Genomic DNA, 20,200 nt, shown 5'->3' with positions numbered 1-20,200 from the left:
ACACGCCACCATGCCCAGCTAATTTTTGTATTTTTTTAGTAGAGATGAGGTTTCACCATGTTGGCCAGGATGGTCTCGATCTTTGACCTCGTGATCCACCCACCTCGGCCTCTCAAAGTGCTGGGATTACAGGCGTGAGCCACCGTGCCTGGCCACACTATTTTTTTAGACTGTTACATCTATCCTGTAGCCCTGGCCCTGAGTTTATTTTTCCAGCATAGCTATGGAGAAAAAAAATAGGAAAGTTGGATCCTATTCCTTTTAAAAACCAATTCAGCATGTTCCAGGGTTCCCAGGCAGGCTGGAGTCAGAGCTTAAGCTTGTCCAATGGCCCTGGGACAGTTGGGGGTCACTGGCTTGAGCATCTAAACTGCCTGGGGCAGGGCTCTCTCTGCCTGAATGTGGGGTTGGGGGGGCACAGCATTGTGTAGGAGGCCATGGGGTTGGGGAATGTCCCCTCCTGTGGGCAGATAGCTTCCCACAGTAGGGGCTGAGGGCCCAGCCTGGCCTCCTGTCCACAGAGGCTTGGGCCCTCTGCCCTCCTCCCACTTCAACTGGGCCTGAGGCTTCTTCAGATGGAAATTCAAATAGTCGGGGCATTGTCTGCCTCCTGGAGGCCATCCTGCTCTGGCCCTGGCAGGGGACCCCTTGGGAGATCCCACCTGTCCGCTGGCTATGGGGCTGTGTGGATGTTGCTGACCCGCTCGCTTCTGCCCTAGCTCCAAGGCACTCAGGCCCCCGACCAGCCCTGGTGTGTTCGGGGCCTTGCAGAACTTCAAGGAGGATAAGCCCAAGCCCGTGCGGGACGAGTATGAGTACGTGTCGGACGATGGCGAGCTCAAGATTGATGAGTTTCCCATCAGGAGGAAGAAAAACGCCCCGAAAAGGGACTTGTCCTGTGAGTTGGGAGGGGGTTTCAGGGAGAGGGTGTGAGAGAGGCCCAGCCCGTCCCTGAGAGGTCCTCCCGGGGTGGCCGGCTCCCCGCAAGCGGCCCGCTGGACTCCCGTCTGTTGTGCTTTCAGTCTTGTTGGATAAGAAGGCGGTGCTGCCCACGCCTGTCACGAAGCCAAAGCTGGACTCGGCACCGTACAAGGTGAGCTGCCTTCCGGGCCCTCCTCGGTCTCGGAGGCCATCTCTAGGCAGTCCCCAAGGCTGTGGTTGGAGTGACTCCAGGGCGGTGTCTGAGGGTGTTTCTTACTCTTGCCTCTGCTTTTCTGAGCGTTCTAAGGTCACATCCAACTCAAAGACATAGTGGTCATCTCTGCCGGGACGTGTGAGGGCATGTCCCCGCTGAGCCCCCTGCTGGGGGAGGTTATGGGGATCTAAGTCTGTTAGCTATTTTCCTCCAGCTGGAGGTCCCTCTGGGGCTGCAGGCCCTGCCTGCACCTCTCCATCCAATCGTGGCGGCATCTCTTTACATGTGTGACACACTGGGGCTCCCTTGAGTAAGGGTTCCTTTGAACTAGAGTTCCTCTGTGAATACGGCGCACAGTGTGAAGACAGTTTGGTCCTTTGTGGTCCTGAGAGAGCTCTGGCACCTGCATCTGCCCCGTGCATCCGTTTGTTGGCCATTCATCTGACCCAGCAGTGTTCATAAGAAGGGCAGTGCTCTTTAAAAACATTTAAAAAACCTAATTTAATCCCTAAAGGGAAAAAGTATTCCCCTCCCAACTCCCAGGCCACTTCGGTGGCCGGACCCTCCCCTGACCGGTGCCCTGTCTCTTGAGCAGCAGAGTGACGACTCTTCAGATGAGGGTTCACTGCACATCGACACAGATACCAAGCCCGGCCGCAATGCCAGAGTCAAGAAGGAGAGCGGGAGCTCGGCAGCCGGCATCTTGGACCTGCTGCAGGCCAGCGAGGAGGTCGGCGCCATGGAGTACAACCCTAGCAGGTGGGCCCTACCACCCAGCAGCACCCAAGAGCAGGGACCAGGCAGGCCCAGGGCTGGCCCTTGGCCACAGTGCTGGGAACCTGTTAGGTGGACCCACAGCTAGAGCCAGTGCTGAGCCACCCCCAGGCCTGGGCAGGAGGGCACACCACAGGGTACAGATGCTGGACTGGTTGGTCTCACTGGGGCTTTACTTTCAAACAGGTTTTTTTTTTTTCTTATTATGGTCCCTGGAGAATTCTCTCAGAACCACAGGTTTTTAGTTTTAAGTGTCGAGACTTTTTTTTTTTCACGTGGAAATCTTATGGGAATTTCCACATATACTACAGACGGGTAACCCAGGGGGCAGAGCTGCAGCCCCCTCATGGTACCCCTGGGGGCTGCAGCTGCCATGGGGAGCACAGCCCTCCTGGTCCTCATGACAGCTGCAGATTCCCATTGCACAGATGGGGAAACTGAGGCTCTGAGGGCTTCCACTTCCACATGGCCACACTGCTAGGAAGCCACAGAGGCAGGCCCAGAATCCCCATTTGCCTGATTCCGGAACCTGAGCTTGGGGTCCTGGAGGGTTGACTAGTGCTGGGCAGTGATGTCTGGGTGTACACACGTGGCTGGTCCCTTGTCTAGCAGTGACTTGGCTTGAGGAAGACAGAGCCCGTGCTTGGGTTCTACTCAGTTCCCAAGGTCTGCCTCTGAGACTGGTTTCCAGAATCCCTGGGCAACCCAAGGCCGTGCTGCCAACTGCTCCACACAGCCCCGAGCTTGCTCTGTGGGCAGGCAGAAGCCGCAGGCCAGGCCTGCTTTTAGACAGATGCGGGGCTGGCTTGGTCAAGGTGGATTAAGGGCTTGATTGAAAAGAGCTTTTGCTAAATCAATCAGCTGTATTTTATTTCATAAATTACTGTTTCACATGCAATATTATGTTCACATAATATTGATCACAAAGCCAGCTGTAAGGTGCTTTCTTGTACTGGGAGTGGGGACAGATTTCCTGCTTGGCGCTAGGTTGTTTCTATCCATGTTAAGCTCTTTCTGCAGAGATGTGCTTGTAGCTGGGGGTGAAGCCTGGCTGTGAGCTTCTCTTTCTAATCAGAGGCTGTGGTGCTCCACACAGCTCTTCTGGGGATGCCTGTCCTCTGGGAAGAAGTATGCGCTAGTCAACACCTCAGTGACTGGCCTCAGTGGTGGGAGAGGCCCCTAAACACCCTAGGCCCCTCCGAGGTCCATGGAGAGGCCTAGGGACCCTGGAGGTGGGGGGTGTCTGAGGCCACCCAAGATGAGGGCAGACAAAGCCAAGAGCCTGGAGGCCACCAGGTGCATTGTTGTGGGCACCTGGGGACTTGCAGGGGGCATGGAGATGGGGACAGAGATGGGGAGGGTTTTGTGCCTGTCTGTGAGGAGGCGCTGTGTCCTGGGCTCCTGACTGTGACTCTCAGCCCAGGAGTTGGGCAGCCCATTCGTGGACACACTGATAACAAGAGACCCGGAGCTTCCCTGCCGAGCCCGTGCCTTGGGGGAGTGTGCCTGCCAGGGGCCACTGAGGGCGCCAGCCCCCCCTCATCCTGCTGCAGGCAGTTCCTCTCCCAAAGTCTCCCATTTGGAGCGTAGGTCAGTTTTTGATGGTCCATTTGCTCTGTTTTAAGTATGGTCTACTTGGAAAAAACAGCTGAAGAAAATGGAGGAAAATATGTTAATTTATTGTGGATCGTTTGCTCAGTGTTTACTGCTGGGGGAAAAGGAGAGGATTTCGGTATGATAATTGGGGGATTAATGTATTATTTTCCATGCCAACTAGTTAAATGTTGCTCATTGATTCACCAGAAACCCTGTGGGACGTAGGCATGCAGGCCTCACCCTCTTGGTTTGTCCAGATGGCATGGCATGGACCCTCACAGTGGGTGTCCCTAGCCAACCCCCCATGGCTGGGTGCAGGCCCCTCGCCCTCCAGTCTATCTGGCCTTGCAGGCCATTTGAGAAGTCGGGGCAGGGCCTGCCAGAGGCTGCAGGGCAAGCTGCGTGCTCTGGCTGGCTCCTGAGTGGGGGATGGGAGAGCATGTTCCTGCAGAGCTGTCAGTGAGGGCAGGAGTGACCGCACTCGCTCAGGCAGGCCCTCAGCACCGAGGCTTGTGTGGCGGGGCAGTGTGGTCCTGGCACTGTGGGGGCGGCTCCTGGCAGTGCCTTCTGATGAGCTCTAGAGGCTGACCATGCTTGATTTTCCCACTGTTGTGGCTTTTGAACCTCAATCCTGTTCAGTTCCTGTGAAACCCAAAAAGCGGTGCAGTCCAGTGTGTCTCAGAGAAGGCCTGGAAGCTGGGCTGGTGAGGGCTGCAGTGAGGGAGCCTCCCCTGGCACAGGACGTCCCCCTGAGTCTGCTGGACCCTCAGAGAGCAGTGGGTTCGGGCCTCAGAGCTGTCCTGTATGGGCAGCTTTTGTCCAGGTTGCCTCACCAGCCCCAGGACTCCCTCTGTGTCTGGGCTTCCTGTAGCAGCTTCCTCTCCTTGTCCTGCGCCAGCAGAGCCTCAGTCTTAGGAGCCCTCTTGCTTCTGAGCAAGAACTTGCTCCGGTGGGGATGCTGCCTCGGGTGCCTCAGTCTCTGTGTCTGGTGACACAGGGGGGCCAGGCATGCAGAGCTGGGTAGCCTCCCTGCCACTGCATTGGCCTCTTTCTTGTCTCACATGTGTGCTGTCTCTGGGGAGGGGTTCTGGGCACACAAGCCCCCACACAGTGCCTGAGTGCGCTCACAGCCACAGGCTTGCCAGCCTCTCTCATTTGAATGGTTTTACTGAAAGTGCTCCAGTGCTTCTGGGAAGTGGTGGAGAAGGGGGTGGGCAGCTTGAGAGACAGTGATGCTGACACAGGAGTCCTGGAGGGGTGGGTCCAGGGAGCAGAGGGAGAGGGCAGCAGGCATCCTGTGTGCCCCACGTATGCAGTGACAGGTGTGGCTGGGCCTCTGCTATAGTCCTGCGAGATGTTAGCGAGGTCAGGAGTGACTGCACTTGCTTAGGCAGGCCCTATATGGTGGGGTGGGCTGCCTTGTCGGGGCTGGGTTTGGGCCACAGGGAAGTAGGCAGGAGTGAGGACTAGAAAGAGCCGTTGCAGGGGGGTACCTGCTGGGCTACACACAGCATCTGGAGCCCAGGGCAGACCCCTGACTCAGAGTTTGCGGGTGGGGCCTGGGCCTTGACATTTGTAAAACTGCCCAGATAGTTCTGGTTAACGGACAGCTGAGGGTCCTGGCCACAGGGGAAGGCGTGGGCTGGGGTGGGACAGGGCCCCATTAAGGGGTTAGGGATGGAGGGAAGTCCCCAAGGAGCCCAGGACTTGGCCTTGGGGTCCTTGCCATTCAAGCCTCTGGTTCTGTGGGGTGACAGTAGTCATCCCATCTCACCACTTTGTGAACCTAGACAGGCTGATCACATACCGGGTGTTTCAGAAGCTTCTTCTGGAAGGAGGGGAGCCAGTGTAGACAGGAGGAGGCGTGTGCACAGATGAGGGGCAGAGGATGAGGATGCAGATGAGAGACAGACTGGGCACTATGGGAGGGGCCACCTGAAGCTGAGAGCAGCGGGGAGTGGGGGGCGGGGCAAAGAGAAAACCCGGGAGTTTGTGTGAAGCCTGCCAGAAGGGGGTGAGCTGAGGTGCAGATGTGCCTGTTCAGGTGCAGCTGCAGGTCCATGTGCAGGTGGGTGCAAGTGTAGATGCAGGTGCAAGTGTGGGAGTAGGTGCAGGTGTAGATGCAGGTGTGGGTGTAGATCCAGGTGCAGGTGCGGGGGTAGGCACAGGTGTAGATGCAGGTGCAGGTATGGGGGTAGGTGCAGGTTTAGATGCAGGTGCAGGTGTGTGGATAGATACAGGTGTAGATGCAGGTGCAGGGGTGGGGGTAGGCACAGGTGTAGTTGCAGGTGCAGGTGCAGGTGTGTGGGTAGATACAGGTGTCGATGCAGGTGTGGGTGTGGGTGTAGGTACAGGTGTAGAGGCAGGTGCATGGTTGGGGGTTGGCACAGGTGTAGATGCAGGTGCAGGTGTGTGGGTAGATACAGGTGTAGATGCAGGTGCAGGGATGGAGATAGGCACAAGTGTAGATGCAGGTGCAGGTGTGTGGGTAGATACAGGTGTAGATGCGGGTGCAGGGGTGGAGGTAGGCACAAGTGTAGATGCAGGTGCAGGTGTGTGGGTAGATACAGGTGTAGATGTGGGTGTGGGTGTAGGTACAGGTGTAGATGCAGGTGCAGGCCTGGGGGTAGGTACAGGTGTAGATGCAGGTGTGGGTGCAGGTGTGGGTGTGGAGAGAAGTTGCTGGTCACTAGCGTGTGCCATGGAAGGGAGTGGGCTGCACTGCCCCATCTTAGGGTGACATGTGGGAATGTTCCCTGCAAAGTGTGGTAGAGAATGCCCAGGGCTAGTTCTGCAGTTGGAGAGAGGCACGGGGTGGACCAAGGGGGTATACAGAGTGGCTGGGGTACAGGAGGGAGGTCACTGAGTCTGCTTGCCGACTTTAAGGTGAGAGACCACAGTGTGACCATGTTAGGGTCTGGCCTCCCCTTCCCATCTGCTGTCTTCCCAAGTCTCCTCTCCATGCCCATCTCTGTCCCCAGGCCTCCAGCCCTCCCTGTGGAGTATGGGTGGATGAGCAGAGCTGGATTGGGGGAGTGGCTGGTCTCCTCCAAGGGAGAAGTCATCACCTCACTGCCACCCTCTCTGCTCCACGTCCTCTGCTTGCCACCCAGGCTGGGAGTTTGTGCGGGCCATGGGCTGCAGGCCAAGAGTGCTGGGCTGAGTGCCTGTTTCTCTGTGCCCCTAGCCAGCCCCCGGCCTCCCCCAGCACGCAGGAAGCCATTCAGGGAATGCTGTCCATGGCCAACCTGCAGGCCTCCGACTCCTGCCTGCAGACCACGTGGGGCGCCGGCCAGGCCAAGGGGAGCTCGCTGGCGGCTCATGGTGCCCGGAAGAATGGGAGTGGCAGCGGCAAGAGTGCAGGCAAGCGACTGCTGAAGAGGGCTGCCAAGAACAGCGTGGACCTGGATGACTATGAGGAAGAGCAGGACCACCTGGACGCCTGCTTCAAGGACTCAGACTACGGTGAGTATCACTCCTGTGTGGGGCAGGGTCCACGCTCAGCCCTAGCAGACCTGGCTGAGAACGGAGACAGTAGCATAAACACGGAGCTCTCCAAGTTACAGCGGCCTCAGCTCAGCAAAACCCTTGGCCTCTGACTGCTGTCCTTGGGAAACCCTCCTGTGAACGAGGCTGGCCTTGGCCCACATCTGGCAGACAGATTTGGGCTTAGTAGTGGGGTCTGCCCTAGTATGACAAACAGAATGACAGCAAAGTGAACTCCTGTTTTCTGCGCTCTGTGGAGGTGTGTGGCGCCGGGCGCCTGCTTGCCTTCTCCTGAACCTTGGGTCCTGGACCTTCCTTGACAGGCCTCAGAGGTTGAAGGACCACAACCTGCAGTAAGTGCAGGGTGGCACTTGGCTTGTGAGGGCCACAGGTCACCGCATTACCGTGTTTGGGCAGCTCCAGCCACAGGTCGTGCCCTGCAGGGCTCCCTTCACCAAGACTTGCAAGGCATGGCTGGGGCTGCCAGAGCCGACCCAGTTCTGTGGATGTTAGACAATTTCCTTTTTCATAGCAGCAGAGACTTTTCAACAAACAGAACCTTTACTGGAGCCTCAAAGTGTTTCTTGCAGGAGCTGAGATGCCCTAGTTTGATTGTGGGGCCCCATCCTTCCCTGGTCCCCTACTCTCTGCTGCAGCTTCCTCCAGGTGGGGCCTCTGGGGATTCCAAGCTCCGTGAACAGATGTACGGAGGGCAGCCATTAGAGGCCAGGGGCTCGCAGGCACGTGGGCCAGGCTGGACAGATGAGGCTGGTCAGGTAGATGCAGGCGCCCTCTTGTCTGGTGAGTCCCTGCCCCTCTGGATAATCTCTGGGTTACCTATGCCTATGTCTGGGGTGTCCTTACCATGGGCAACTTCCATCGCAGCCGACAGTGGCACAGCCTGGCAGACCTGACCATAGGCCCTGGGGTCGCCAGTGAGGAAGGTCTGTGGCCACCTGCAGCCCCTGCCCCCCATGACCCTGCCCTGCACTCAGCGGACCCCGCCTTCCCTCTGCCTTCCTCTAGTTTACCCCTCACTGGAGTCAGACGAAGACAACCCCGTCTTCAAGTCCCGGTCGAAAAAAAGGAAAGGCTCAGACGATGCTCCCTACAGCCCAACAGGTAGGTAGTGCTGGGACAGGGGTGGGGGGTCCACCCGACACTTAGTATGGCAGCTGTGACTTTGTCTGTGGTCCCTCCAGCCCCTGAGAATGTGGGCTCAGCTCTATGCCTGTCCTGTCCTGACAGCTGGGCAGCCCATCTCACTGGGGATGGTCAGCTACCTGCAGGAGTGCCATGGGTTTCACTTTTGCTTTGCTTCTGGGGATCTGGGAGCCCAGATGTGCTTCAATGCAGCCCCCACTCAAAAGTCCTCACTCCCCTGGCCAGCCCCTCTCTGGTTTCTTCCTCAATGGGCAGCTCTGTGAGGGGGCACCCCCTTGATGGTGGCTGAGAGACACCTGCTGGGGCAGCCAGTGGGGTGAGACCACCTTCCACATTACCCTTACCCGCCTGCCCAGTCTCTCTCATCTTGCTGGGCCTCCTGGGCTGTGCCCCATGCAGACCCCACTGTGGCATCTTCCCCCTTGGGTGGGGCAGCTGACTCTGCCCTGTGGTAAAGTGGCTTCACATCTGGAGAGCCCTGTGCTCAGGCCTGCCTGGCCAGGGGGACAGGCTGGGGTGGGGGCAGGGGAGCCCCAAACCAGGAGGGGTGGATAGGCCATGGCCTACAGCTTGACGGGGCTGGCCCTTCTCTTCCACAGCAAGGGTTGGGCCATCGGTGCCGAGACAGGACAGGCCTGTGCGTGAGGGTACACGGGTCGCCTCCATCGAGACTGGGCTGGCGGCTGCTGCAGCTAAGCTTTCCCAGCAGGTGAGGAGGGGCAAAGGAGAGGGACACATGGCAGCCACGTCCCCGCTACCCCCACCTGGGCTCAGGCTCTCCAAGGCACCTGTTTCTCTACCCCACGCACAGACCCCCTGAGCCAGGGGCGGTCACAGGCTTGGGGACATTTGATTAGAGAGTGCCCTATTCCCTCAGGCCCTAAATTCCCCATGTGGGGTCCGGGGGAGCTAGGAATTGACATCTGGGGCCTTGACACTGGACAGCTCCATTACTGCCAAGGCTGGGCTGCTCTTTGGTGTGACAGCAGCTTGGAGAGAGACCCACTTCCCCCCTTCTCCCTTTCTGTCCTTCATCCCCCCTTCCTCCCCTCCCTCTCCCTCCCCTCTCCCTCCCCTCTTCCTCCCTCCACTCCTCCTCCTCTCCCCCTTCCCCCTCCTCCCCTCCTCTCCCTTTTCCCTTCCCCTCCCCTTTCCCTCCCGCTTCCCCTTCCCCTGTCACGCGGGTGTTTTTGAGTTGCCCTCAGTCGGAAGATGATGTGTTCTGTCTATATATGCTCCTGCCAATCTTGTCGCCCACCTTCAGCTTATTCCAGCTCAGAAACAGAGGGTCCTAGAGCCCCACATACCCTCCAGACCAGGCCCGACCTCATCTAGGTGCCCAAGGAAGTTAATTAGGATCAAAGTGAATATTCTTCTAGCACTAGGAGATGCATATGGCCGCTGAGTCGGGTGATGGGGTGGGAGCGCCATCCTACAGGCTCAACTGCTAGGTTAACTCACACTGATGGGGAGGCCAGGCAGCTGCTGTGGGTACTGGCGCCCTGTCCCCACGAGTCCTGTGTCCCAGGTGGCCCAGAGTCAGGCCTCAGACCCCTGCCGCCCAGTCCTGCTGCGCTTGAGTGCCCTCAGCAAGGCCGTGCGGGCAGCTCCCTGCTTTGATGGCCCACTGGCCATGCGTCTGAGGCTGCCCTGCGTATTTTGTTCAAAGGAGGAGCAGAAAAGCAGGAAAAAAAAGAGTGCCAAGAGGAAGCTGACTCCTAACACCGCCTCCCCTTCCACCTCCACCTCCACCTCTGCTGGCACCACCTCCACCTCCACCACTCCGGCCTCTACCACCCCGGCCTCCACCACTCCGGCCTCCACCACCCCAGCCTCCACCAGCACGGCCAGCAGCCAAGCCTCGCAGGAGGGCAGCTCGCCAGAGCCCCCATCTGAGTCGCATAGCAGCAGTCTGGCTGACCATGAGTACACAGCCGCCGGCGCCTTCACCGGGGCCCAGGCTGGCCGCGCCTCCCAGCCCATGGCCCCTGGGGTCTTTCTTACACAGAGGCGGCCCTCTGCGTCGTCTCCGAACAACAGCACCGCTGCCAAAGGTACTGTGCCTGCTGGAGGGCTGCAGCCCCTGCCCAGCCTGCCTCCCTGGGCAGCCCCAGACTGCAGACTCGGCCCGTGATAGAGGGCAGCACATCGGGAGGGGCTCCTGGGCCCCGGGTGGCAGGGTGCTGCGGTCCAAGTTAGTTGTGTGGTCATGTGAGCGTGTCCCATGGCACAGGACATGTGCGCTTTCATGCCCCTGCTCAGGGGGCGTGCGCAGCCCCTGATCTGCCTACACCCCTGCACCCCAGCTGTGGGGCCATTCAGCTGTGGAGACTGGGTGATGTGGCACGGGGTGCTGGCAGTGGCTCCTGGCCTTGTTACTGGGGGTGGGGCCCAGGCATCCTCATGTCCTCCTCGTAGTGCCATCCCCAAGTCCATGCCCATCCTACCTTCCAAGGGCCCTTGAGGACACGGCCTCTGAAGCAGAGGCTTTGCCAGTGATCCTGGACACCTGAGGGGTGCTGAGCCCGGAGCTGGGGCCTCATAGGCCCATTTTGCAGACGGGGAGCTGCAGGCTGCCCCTTGGTGTCATTAGGACCCTCCCCCGCACTGGTGCGCGTGCCCCTTGCCATCTAGCTCACCTTTCTTTTTTATGTCCCTACCCCCACTCCTCTAGGAAAACGTACAAAAAAGGGCATGGCAACCGCCAAGCAGAGGCTTGGGAAAATTTTGAAAATTCATCGGAACGGGAAACTGCTCCTTTAAGGTGTGGAAAGCCAGGATCCTTCTGCTCCGCTCAGGACCCCCGGAGCCCCGCGAAAACATATGCCTCCTGGGAGGGTGCCAAGCTGCCTCACCAGGGAGGGCCTTGCCTCTTCCTGGCTGCCATCTCCTCAACGAGCGTCTGTCCCTTGAGCTGGTGGAGCAAGCCCAGCACGGCCCCTCGATTTGAAAATGGACGTCTTTTCTCAAGTTGCTAAGAGTGACCTGTCCCAGAAAAGCGGCCCTGCAAGTTTGAGGACCATTCATTCCACTTTAAGGACAGCCTCCAGGCCCCCCTGAGCGTGGGTGTGATTGCAGGGCCTCTGCAGCTCTGCTGAGAGCATGAGTCCTTCAAGGAAGGCAGAGTGAGCCAATGCTCACCAGCCCCAGAGTCAGAGCTGGCCCCAGGCTGGCAGCCTCCAGGGGCTTAAAAAAAGGCAAAGAACACAGAAAGAGAAGGAGCAAGTGGGATGTCTATGTCCCACCTTCTCTTCCTGAGTGATTCTCAGCCAAGTCCAGACAGTGCTTGGCGGGCAAGGAAGGGTCTGCCCCGAGCTTCCTGGTTGGCAGGTGGCAACAAGATGGTGGGTGTCGGCCTGAATGCCCAGGAGCATTTCTCGGGGGCAGCTAAGACTGGCAGCCGGGTTGGTGTGTTAGCAGACAGGGGAGCCATTGTGGGGTCCCCAGGAAAGGGCAAGGGCTCAGCCACACCTTGGGGCCTGGGAGGCCCAGGCTAAGCCATGTGGCGGGGACCATCTTGTCCTGCCGCCACACTCCGGAGAAGCACTTCTCAGCCAAGGCACTCATGCCCTGGGACTGGTGGGGTAGGGACAGCAGCCGGGCAGCCCGAGGACTTTCGGTCGGCACTTGTCTGTTCTCCCGTGTCAGCGTGTGGTGTCGCCTGCATGGGTCGTACCTGGGTGGTGTGTCCGCCATTGACACGGAGGGGCTGGATTTGTTTCTCAGGCAATCCTGTATTTTAATTTTAGATGTATTTCCTGAAGCATATTTTTCATAGAATGTAGCGTGTAAATAGCTTTTTAAATAACTTCTTTTTTATAAGAGTAAAAGTATCTTTAGGAATTTCTTTCTATAGAGTTCTTCATTAACATTTATACGAGTTTTTTGCTGAGTCTGATGGACAGTTGGGTTCTGATGCTTTTTCCTTTTCCTTCTTTCCTTTTACTATTAATTATTATTTTTTTCTTTTAGAAACTAAGGTATTGCCTGAAAAACAAGTGATGTCTGTGCAGCCTTACACTCTGTCTTTACAGAAGCAAATAGTACACAAAAGATCTATTTCAGACACATTTTGAAGATGAATCTTCAACTTTAATACCAGCTCTTTGTTTTCCTTCTTGTATGATGAGGGGATTGGGGGATACAGTTATTTTACTAGCACCTTGTGAAGTGTTTCCGTGTTTTGTGATGCTGTAATTTATTAATGTTTGTAGCTTTTTATATTTGTACATTTCTTATGAGCTTTGTTTATATACCCATTACCTGGATGTTTTGTCCACAGGGAGAGGCAGCTTGGTGGAGGCCTTATCCACTCCACTCCCACTTGTCCTGTTTGGAGGGACGCAGTCCCCAGGGCCTGAGGCTGGGAGAGGGGGAGTCTCTCGGGGCCCCAGGCTTACTCAGAACCGGTGTTTTTAAAGTTTCCTTTACCCTGTCCTTGTTGAACATTTATATAATCTAACCTGGACATCAAGCTGTTCTCTCTCTCTCTTTTTTTTTAATTTTATTATTATTATTTTGGCAACATGTACATTTCTAACAAAGTTTATCGTGGCTATTAAAGTGTTTTATTTCCCAATTCATATTACTCTTGTATCAAGTCCATGAGGTCTAAGGCAACTTAGATCAAAGTTTTAAAAAAGTAAAAATATTTCAGGTTTTGTACAGAACCATGTCTGTGTCATTTCTGCCCCAACTGCAGCTGTTCGCCCTGGCAGCAAGGGTGGTGGGGAGGCTCCGGCTGCCTGCTTTCCTCATGAGAAGCCTTGGGTTGCCCAGCCAAGTCACATGAAGCGCCCCAGGCTGGCCGGCAGGAGTGGGCAGAAGAGACCCTCCGGGAGTGCAGGTATGGCAGCAGCCTTTGAGACCCTGGCTCTGCCAGTCCCAGCCCTGAGGATGTCCTCAGGAAGTCTCTAGAAGCTTCTTCTGGACTCACAGATGTGAGGTTTGGCTGAGTCCATTGGGCACACACACATGCACCCCAGCACAGATGCACACCCAGAAGCATTCAGTCCTTTGCACAGTCCAGCCTAACTCTGATGTTATTGCAGTGAACCAGCAAGTACAACCCTTCCCCGACAGACACTCAAATGCCAGGAGCCATGTGGCCCCAAGCGTGCCCCTGGCTGTGGCTTCTCCCCTAACCTTGGGGTCAGTGCTGACTGCCCTGTGACAGTGAAGTTGGGAGGGTGAGTTCCATGTCACAGATGGATAAACAGAGTCCCAGCCTGCATCCTGGCCACCGGGTCTCCTCCCTCCACAGGGCAGGCTGAGGCTGAAGAGGGCCAACCCTGGGGACCTGGCGAGTCCAGCCATGGAGGTGTCCACAGAACCCCCAGGGGGAGTGCAGTTCATTCCTGCAGATGCTGGCTGGGCCAAGGCCCCTTCTTCACTTGGGCCTCCATCACCGCACCCATCGGCCGCCACCAGGAGCCTCATTCTCACTTCTGGGGCTCTTTTTGCCTTGTTCGGGCATCTTGCATCCCATGATGTGCACAGGCCAGGACTGAGATCAGGGCCACCAGTGTCGTCTCAAGAATGGAGGACCCATGGCCTCCAACATGGCAGGTCCTTGTCTCACTGACAGCTGTAGGGTAGAGGGGAGGAGGGGGTCCAAGGACTCAGACAGCCAAGAGCCTCCAGCCCCTCCCCAAGCCCAGACCCACCTTCCCTGGGAACTCCAACACGCGACACCAATGCAACTTGAAGCCCTCCTTGGATGGGACTTGAGTGCTTCAGAAATATCCTTTGCTCACTGTCATTTCCAGCCCCTTCACCACAGGTGGTTGTGTGGCTCGTTCTGCCATCCGCCCACCAGGCTGTAAAGGTGAAGCATTTGCGCACAGGAGTGCCACCAGCCTGGTGGGCAGTGGCCGAGTTCTCAAGCTCCCACTTGGAAGGGAGCTGCTGACCAGCAGTGAACTTTGTGGGTCACGCCTCCAAGATTCGGGCCTGTCTGTCCCTGCACCCTGCCCTGCTCTGGGGAGCAAGGTCAGTGCCCGGTGCAGTGAACACATGCAAGCAAACTGCCCCCAATCCCGCCCTCCAAAGCTCGCTGGATTCCACAGTTGTTTGTTGAGTGGCTAGTGTGTGTCCGCCAGTGTGTGGAGAATCTGCCTCAGCTTTCACCAAGACTGACAACCTGGGGCAGCCATTGTTATCAGCCAGTTCTGCCCAGGAGTCCACCAAGGCCCTTGCTGCTCACAGTGGAATGGGACCCACACCTGCTGCTTGGACCACAGGACCACAGGATCACAGAACCACAGGACCATGGGAACACAAGACCATAGGACCGCAGGACCACAGGACCAAAGGAACACAAGACCATAGGACCGCAGGACCACAGGACCACAGGAACACAAGGCCATAGGAACACAGGACCACAGGACCACAGGAACACAGGACCAAAGGAACAGAGAACCACAGGACCAGAGGACCACAGGACCTCAGGACCACAGAACCACAGGACCACAGGACCTCAGGACCACAGAACCACAGAAACACAGGACCACAGAATCACAGGACCACAGGAACACAGGACCACAAGACCATAGGAACATAGAACCACAGGAACACAGGACCGTAGGAACACAGGACCACAGGAACACAGGACCACAGGAACAAAGGACCACAGGAACACAGGACCACAGGAACATAGGACCACAGGAACACAGGACCACAGGAACACAGGACCACAAGACCATAGGAACACAGAACCACAGGAACACAGGACCACAGGAACATAGGACCACAGGAACACAGGACCACAGGAACATAGGACTACAGGACCACAGGAACACAGGACCACAGGAACATAGGACCACAGGAACACAGGACCACAGGAACATAGGACCACAGGACCACAGGAACACAGGACCACAGGACAGTGTGTAGGGGAGACATGCCTCCAGCTGGGAAGGGCAGTCTGCAGGGGCCCCTGGAGCTGACCCATGGGAGGTGATGTTTCTAGCAACGTGAGCAGAGGCAGAGGCAGGCAGCCAGACCCTGGGATTGTCAGACATAAGCCCCGTGGGCTGAACAGAAAGGAGGGTCTGCAGTGGCTCAGAGTAGGGCCCTGGGGCCACCCTCACAGTGGAGGGATGTCGCAGGCCCTTGGGTGGGGGCCTGCAGTTCAGGAGCAGGTGGAGTGGGCTCTCCAGGACTGCAGCCTGCTGCTGGTGGGGCGGAGGCAGGGGACTCTCCCCTCCCCCTGCCATGTGCCCATCATCTCCATACCTGGTGGGGAGCTCAGCACCTCGGGCAGCTCAGTCTATTCTGCAGGGCTCTGCCTATCTAGGTGCCCAGTTCCTTTGTTTGGCCCCGGCTGGACCCAGAGCCAGTAGTCCCTGAACCTTCAGTTGGCAAAATAGGGTTCAATTTGCGAACCTTTGGAGCCATACCCGGAATCACCACGTGGGGGCAGGGCAGGGCCGGGAACAAGGAGGACAATTGCGTGAGGTTATTTAGTTCCTGGGGCTGGGGCAGGTGCTGGGACTTAAGGGCTAATGGCAAGTGTGATGGTAACTAAGGGGAAAAAATATTACAGGTGTGTTGTGAGTGCTGGGAAGGTGACAGTGAAAATCAGCTTAGCTGAGTCGAGTGGTTGATGCACGTGTGCTGTGTTACCTCGTTTATGCTTCACAGTTGCCCCGAGGGAGGTCTTCTGAGCGTCTCTATTTTACTGATGAGGAAACTGAGGCACAGAGTCTCTCAGCTGCTAGAGCAGGAATTTAAGTCCAAGCAGGTCAGCTCCAGGGCCCTTGGGCTTATACGAGAGACCTGCAGAGAGACGTTCTGCAGCTGGCAGCCGGGAGGCACCTTGTAAGGCCTGCAGAAGGAGGGCTGTGGGTGTGGGGTAAGGATGTGGATGGCTGCAGCCAGGGCCTAAGCCAGTGGAAGGGCAGGGTGGGACTCAGAGCTCATCTAAGGGGCACCAGTGCCGTCCCCACGGTGGCTCTCCCTCCACAGGCTGCAAAGAGGCCCACCCCTTTCCCCTAGGTAGGTGGGTCTCTGTCCCCTGCCTGCCCCAGCCTAGCCTGAGCTCTGTGCCTGTCCCAGACGCTGCACAGCCCTGGGCAAGGAGCCTGATTGGTGGATGGTGACAATGAGGCAGGTCTTGTCTGGGACATATGACTGCCAAGAGTCTCTGCCCTCCTTGTTTGCAGTATCAAGAGGCTGGAGGGTACTGTGGAAGGGAAAGTTGAGAGGGCTGACTGGCCAGGGTTAAAAAAAAGAGAGCTGTTACTGATTTTAAAATCCAAGCTGTGTTCCAGGCCTCATGAAAGCAGTCTCCTTAATAATAATTCCCAGTGGTGACGGTGATATAAGCACTCAGATGGAAGGTATCAGACATCCGGATTCAACACCGATGATCTTGTTCAGTGACTCCGTGACCAGTGTGGTCACAGTTCCTGAGCACCTACTGTGTGCTATGCAGGGCACTACAAGCTTTCCTCAGGCTGGCCGACCACTTAGCACGTTCCCTAAGCCTTGACCCATGGAGGGGACAGGGCTGGGTCATGGGCTGGGCAGGCTTAGATGGTTTGAGAGAAGAGTGTGAGCAGAGGGGACAGCCTGTGCCAAGGCCCTGGGACAGAAGCCAGCTTGCTGAGGAAGAGCTAGGAGGCAGGGAGGTGAGGAGAGGGGGGTGAGAGCCAGCAGAGCCAGCAGAGCCAGCAGAGCCAGGGTTAGCGGGAGGCTTCATCCCCTTAAGCCCCCTTGGAAGGTCCTTGCCCAGCCTGGCCGTGTGGCCTTGTGAGCAGCCTCAGTCTCCTCATCTCCAGAGTGGGGATGATGGTGCTGACCCCACATAGAGGTGCTCCAGGGCCCCTGCCTCCCTGAGTGCCCCCCAACACTTCCCAACAGCCCCCTGTGGGGCACTCCCCCACCCTTCTGCAAGCCTGTTCAGAGGGTCTGGCTCACTGTGTGACCTGGGGCAGGTTGCTTCCTTTCACTGGGCCTCTGCCTTCCTGATGGCAAGGTTGCCTCCACCTGGAGGAGCAGGGGACGTCCCCACTGAAGCTGAGGCCAGGGAGAGGTGGCCCCACCCGGGCTTTGATGTCTGCCCTCTAGGCCTTATCAAGGGCAGTAATGGCCTGCAGCGCTGCCTTGGGTGGCCAGGCCTGGCCTGAGAACTTCCGTGGGTGGACCTGGCACCCAAGCGCAGTAGGAGGTGCAGGGGAGGCCCTGGGCCTTGGGGCGTGTGTGCTGGGCTGGCCTGTACCAATGCTTAAACGCTTACTCATTTCTAGTTTTCAGTTCTTTCTCATATTTTGGAGTAAATTTTTTTTTTGGCAGCAACTTTAAAGTTTTTGTCCACAGAGCCCTGTGGCTAGAGGGACTGGCTGTGGTGAGTGGGGTGCTAGGTGGGGTGCCCGCAGGGGCCCACCTGGGCTGTGGATGGCTGATGGATACCCCCCGGCAAACCCGGGCCGCCCTGGTGAGCCACCCACTTCCATCGAAGCCTCTCCCAGACCGAGTCCCACCGCTGCCTCATCCAAACAACCCCAGCGATGCCACCTCGGCAGAAAAATGATGCTGTTCCATTAACATCTGACACGGATTTGCAAGCCCCAAACAGACGAGCGAGCTGTAAACACCCGGCGCTGGCTGGGCCCTTGCCCGACCTCCAAGTAGGATCCTTGTCATTAATCGTCCTCCTGCCGGCCCTACTGGGCCCTGGGCCCCACTGTCCAGCCAGTGCTCTTCCAAGATCGGAATCCTCCTCGCCCCCTGCAAACTGTATTTACCAAACAATGGAATGCTCCGGCTTTGCAGGCGAGAGCAGAAAGAGAGGGTGCGCCCCACTTCTGGTGCTGACGGGGGAGGGTGGAGGTCCTGGCGCTGCCCTTGCCCACTGTGTGACCTGGGGCCTCGACTTCCTGCCTGTAAAATACAGCAATACCCCTGGTCTCCTGAGGGGCTTGTGAGATTGAGACCCAAGGACCTGGTATTCCACGATTCCACCTGCCTGGCTTGCTTGTGGGGACAAGTCTCTCGGGCTGCCTGGCTGGGATGGGTGGGCTGCTGAGGGGGCTGGCAGCTCCACAGAGCCATCCTGTTCACACACCTGCCTGTGTTTCTGCTCACTGTGGCTGATTTAAGAGGTGTGTGAGGCTGCCTCCACGGTGTTACCTGTGTCTTTTTACCCGGAAGAGGAAGGATTTTGTCCATGTGTTGTCTAGAATCAGGAGTACCACATGCGTATACCAATATGAGGTTTTCTCTGCTTGTCAAAGGGAAATCTAATATAAATGTGCAGTGACTCAGATATTTAACAGAGGAAGTTTTGGTTTGCGACGTGCCCAGGAGTACATTTGTATTTCCTTCCTTCATTCTTGGGCTCCTTTTTGTTAGAGTTTAGGAAAACTACATGCCTTTGCCTCCTGGGGCCATCAGCATCTCTGCTCCCTGGGCTGGCAGGGCGCCCAGTGGGGAAATCATCTTACCTTCGGGTGCCATCGGGATGACAGAGGTAAGCCACCTTTGCTCCGTGCCACACTCACAGGCGGATCCACACGATGTTTACTGGGATCATTGCCATTGCTCAGAAAAGCCATTTATTTCACCTTTACATCTGGGGAAAAGACAGTCCTGTTTCCTTGTTATTTACTTTTTAAACCACTCAGCTCTGCTCCACTGAATGTATTGTGACTAGCTGCAGAGCACTGGGATCACCCTGACATATTCTGCATTGGTATCCAGGTATTTGTGGCACACAAATATGCAGAAATTACTTTCTCTGTGGATGGGTTTTTCCTGGTGTAATTAATCAATGTCTGGACTCTGTGCTCCTCCAGGGTTTCCAGGTGCAACGCTGGAATATGTTCCCAATCTACCAGAACCTTCTTGTCCTCCTCAGATTGATGAGCTACAAACCCATGACACAAGCATGAAGGCTGCTGGTGACCTCAGGCTGCATCCACTCTCCCTGCTCAGGGAGGAGGGGTTGTGCTCTCCTGGTCAAACCCTCCCTTTTCCCTTAACTCAATGCAGACACTCTCTGGGCTTAGCTCTCACTTGACTCTGGGGTGGGGCAGGAGAGGGACACGCAGTCTCCCAGGACCCCTACACCTGCTCTGCCCATCTAGGTCTCCTGATTCCCGTCTTTATTGCCCCAAATTCAGCTTTGAGCCACCATTTCCTCTTGTCACTTTCCAGCTCAACCACCATCTGTGGCTCCCCACTAACTGTTATGGGATCCCGACATTCTGTGTCCTCCGTGCTCTTGTACTGCAACTCTCACAGCCCCAGCAGGGCATCCTTTGGGCAATTATCAGGCCTCCCCAGGCCCATTTCACCTGTGAGGACTGTCTCCATCTGACCCCATGTTGGCTGATGCTGGGGCCACAGTGGTGAGCCGGCTGTGGTCCTGCCCGTGGGGATCCCAGCTCCTGGGAAGGTAAGGGCCTTGGTGGTCAATGGGTAGCAATGTGAATGGAGTAGCCAGGGACCCTGGAGGAGAAAAGGATTGGAGAGCCAGGTGAGGAGGGGCACACGGGGAATCTTAGAAGAGGAAGTGCCAGAATCGAGTTTGACAAGAAGAGACTGTGATTCCAGGTAGGAGAAAGAGGGTGTTAGAGGAAGGGGCTCCAGGCAGAGGTACCCATGCATGCACGGTAGGGGCCAGAGTGAGAGCAGGGAAGGACAGGGGGCGGGTCTGATGGCTGGCCAGGCTACTGGAGAAGTGCGGTTTGTACAGGGCAGGGGCCGGGCCCCAGCCTGCTCAGGGTCCTGAGGTAGGTGGGGGTGGGGGAAGGAGCTGCATTGAGCTTGGCCCTGCAGGTGTGGAATTGGATGGACAATATATCTGGGTGGCCCTTCTGGGTCTGGGTTTATCGCTGTTTCCTCCTCTAAGACCCCAGTGATTAATGGCTGGAAGGCGCACAGGCACAGGCAGTCAGGTGCATGATCAGGCATCAGGGGCTGGGTCTGCCACTTCTACCACAGTTAGCGTGGCTGGTCTATCCAGGTGGGCCAGGGGCTCCTGGAAGCCCAGATGGCAGAGGGCAAGTCTTGGGATCACCCAACCACAGCCCATGCCAG

The 20,200-nt window shown here is 57.0% G+C and overlaps 1 protein-coding gene across 2 annotated transcripts in view; it reads left to right on the top strand.

The window, feature by feature from the left end:
* The window catches only part of PHF2 (PHD finger protein 2), a 103,623-nt gene extending 90,798 nt beyond the window's left edge, over positions 1-12,825 (top strand). For both annotated transcript variants that reach the window (XM_021671899.2, XM_064361596.1), the window contains exons 15-22: positions 720-898; positions 1,023-1,093; positions 1,731-1,894; positions 6,693-6,970; positions 8,018-8,113; positions 8,755-8,864; positions 9,825-10,209; positions 10,830-12,825. In XM_021671899.2, coding sequence (XP_021527574.2) covers positions 720-898; positions 1,023-1,093; positions 1,731-1,894; positions 6,693-6,970; positions 8,018-8,113; positions 8,755-8,864; positions 9,825-10,209; positions 10,830-10,918 — 1,372 coding nt within the window. In that variant the 3' untranslated portion in view covers positions 10,919-12,825. The remainder of the gene's footprint in view (positions 1-719; positions 899-1,022; positions 1,094-1,730; positions 1,895-6,692; positions 6,971-8,017; positions 8,114-8,754; positions 8,865-9,824; positions 10,210-10,829) is intronic.
* The last annotated feature ends 7,375 nt before the right edge of the window (positions 12,826-20,200 follow it).

Source organism: Aotus nancymaae, unplaced genomic scaffold (assembly GCF_030222135.1).
Source record: "Aotus nancymaae isolate 86718 unplaced genomic scaffold, 86718_ANA_hifiasm-v0.15.2.pri h1tg000041l, whole genome shotgun sequence".
Classification (NCBI taxonomy): domain Eukaryota; kingdom Metazoa; phylum Chordata; class Mammalia; order Primates; family Aotidae; genus Aotus; species Aotus nancymaae.
The sequence above is the reverse complement of the archived record's forward strand: the minus strand, read 5'-3'. Positions and strand labels throughout refer to the sequence as shown.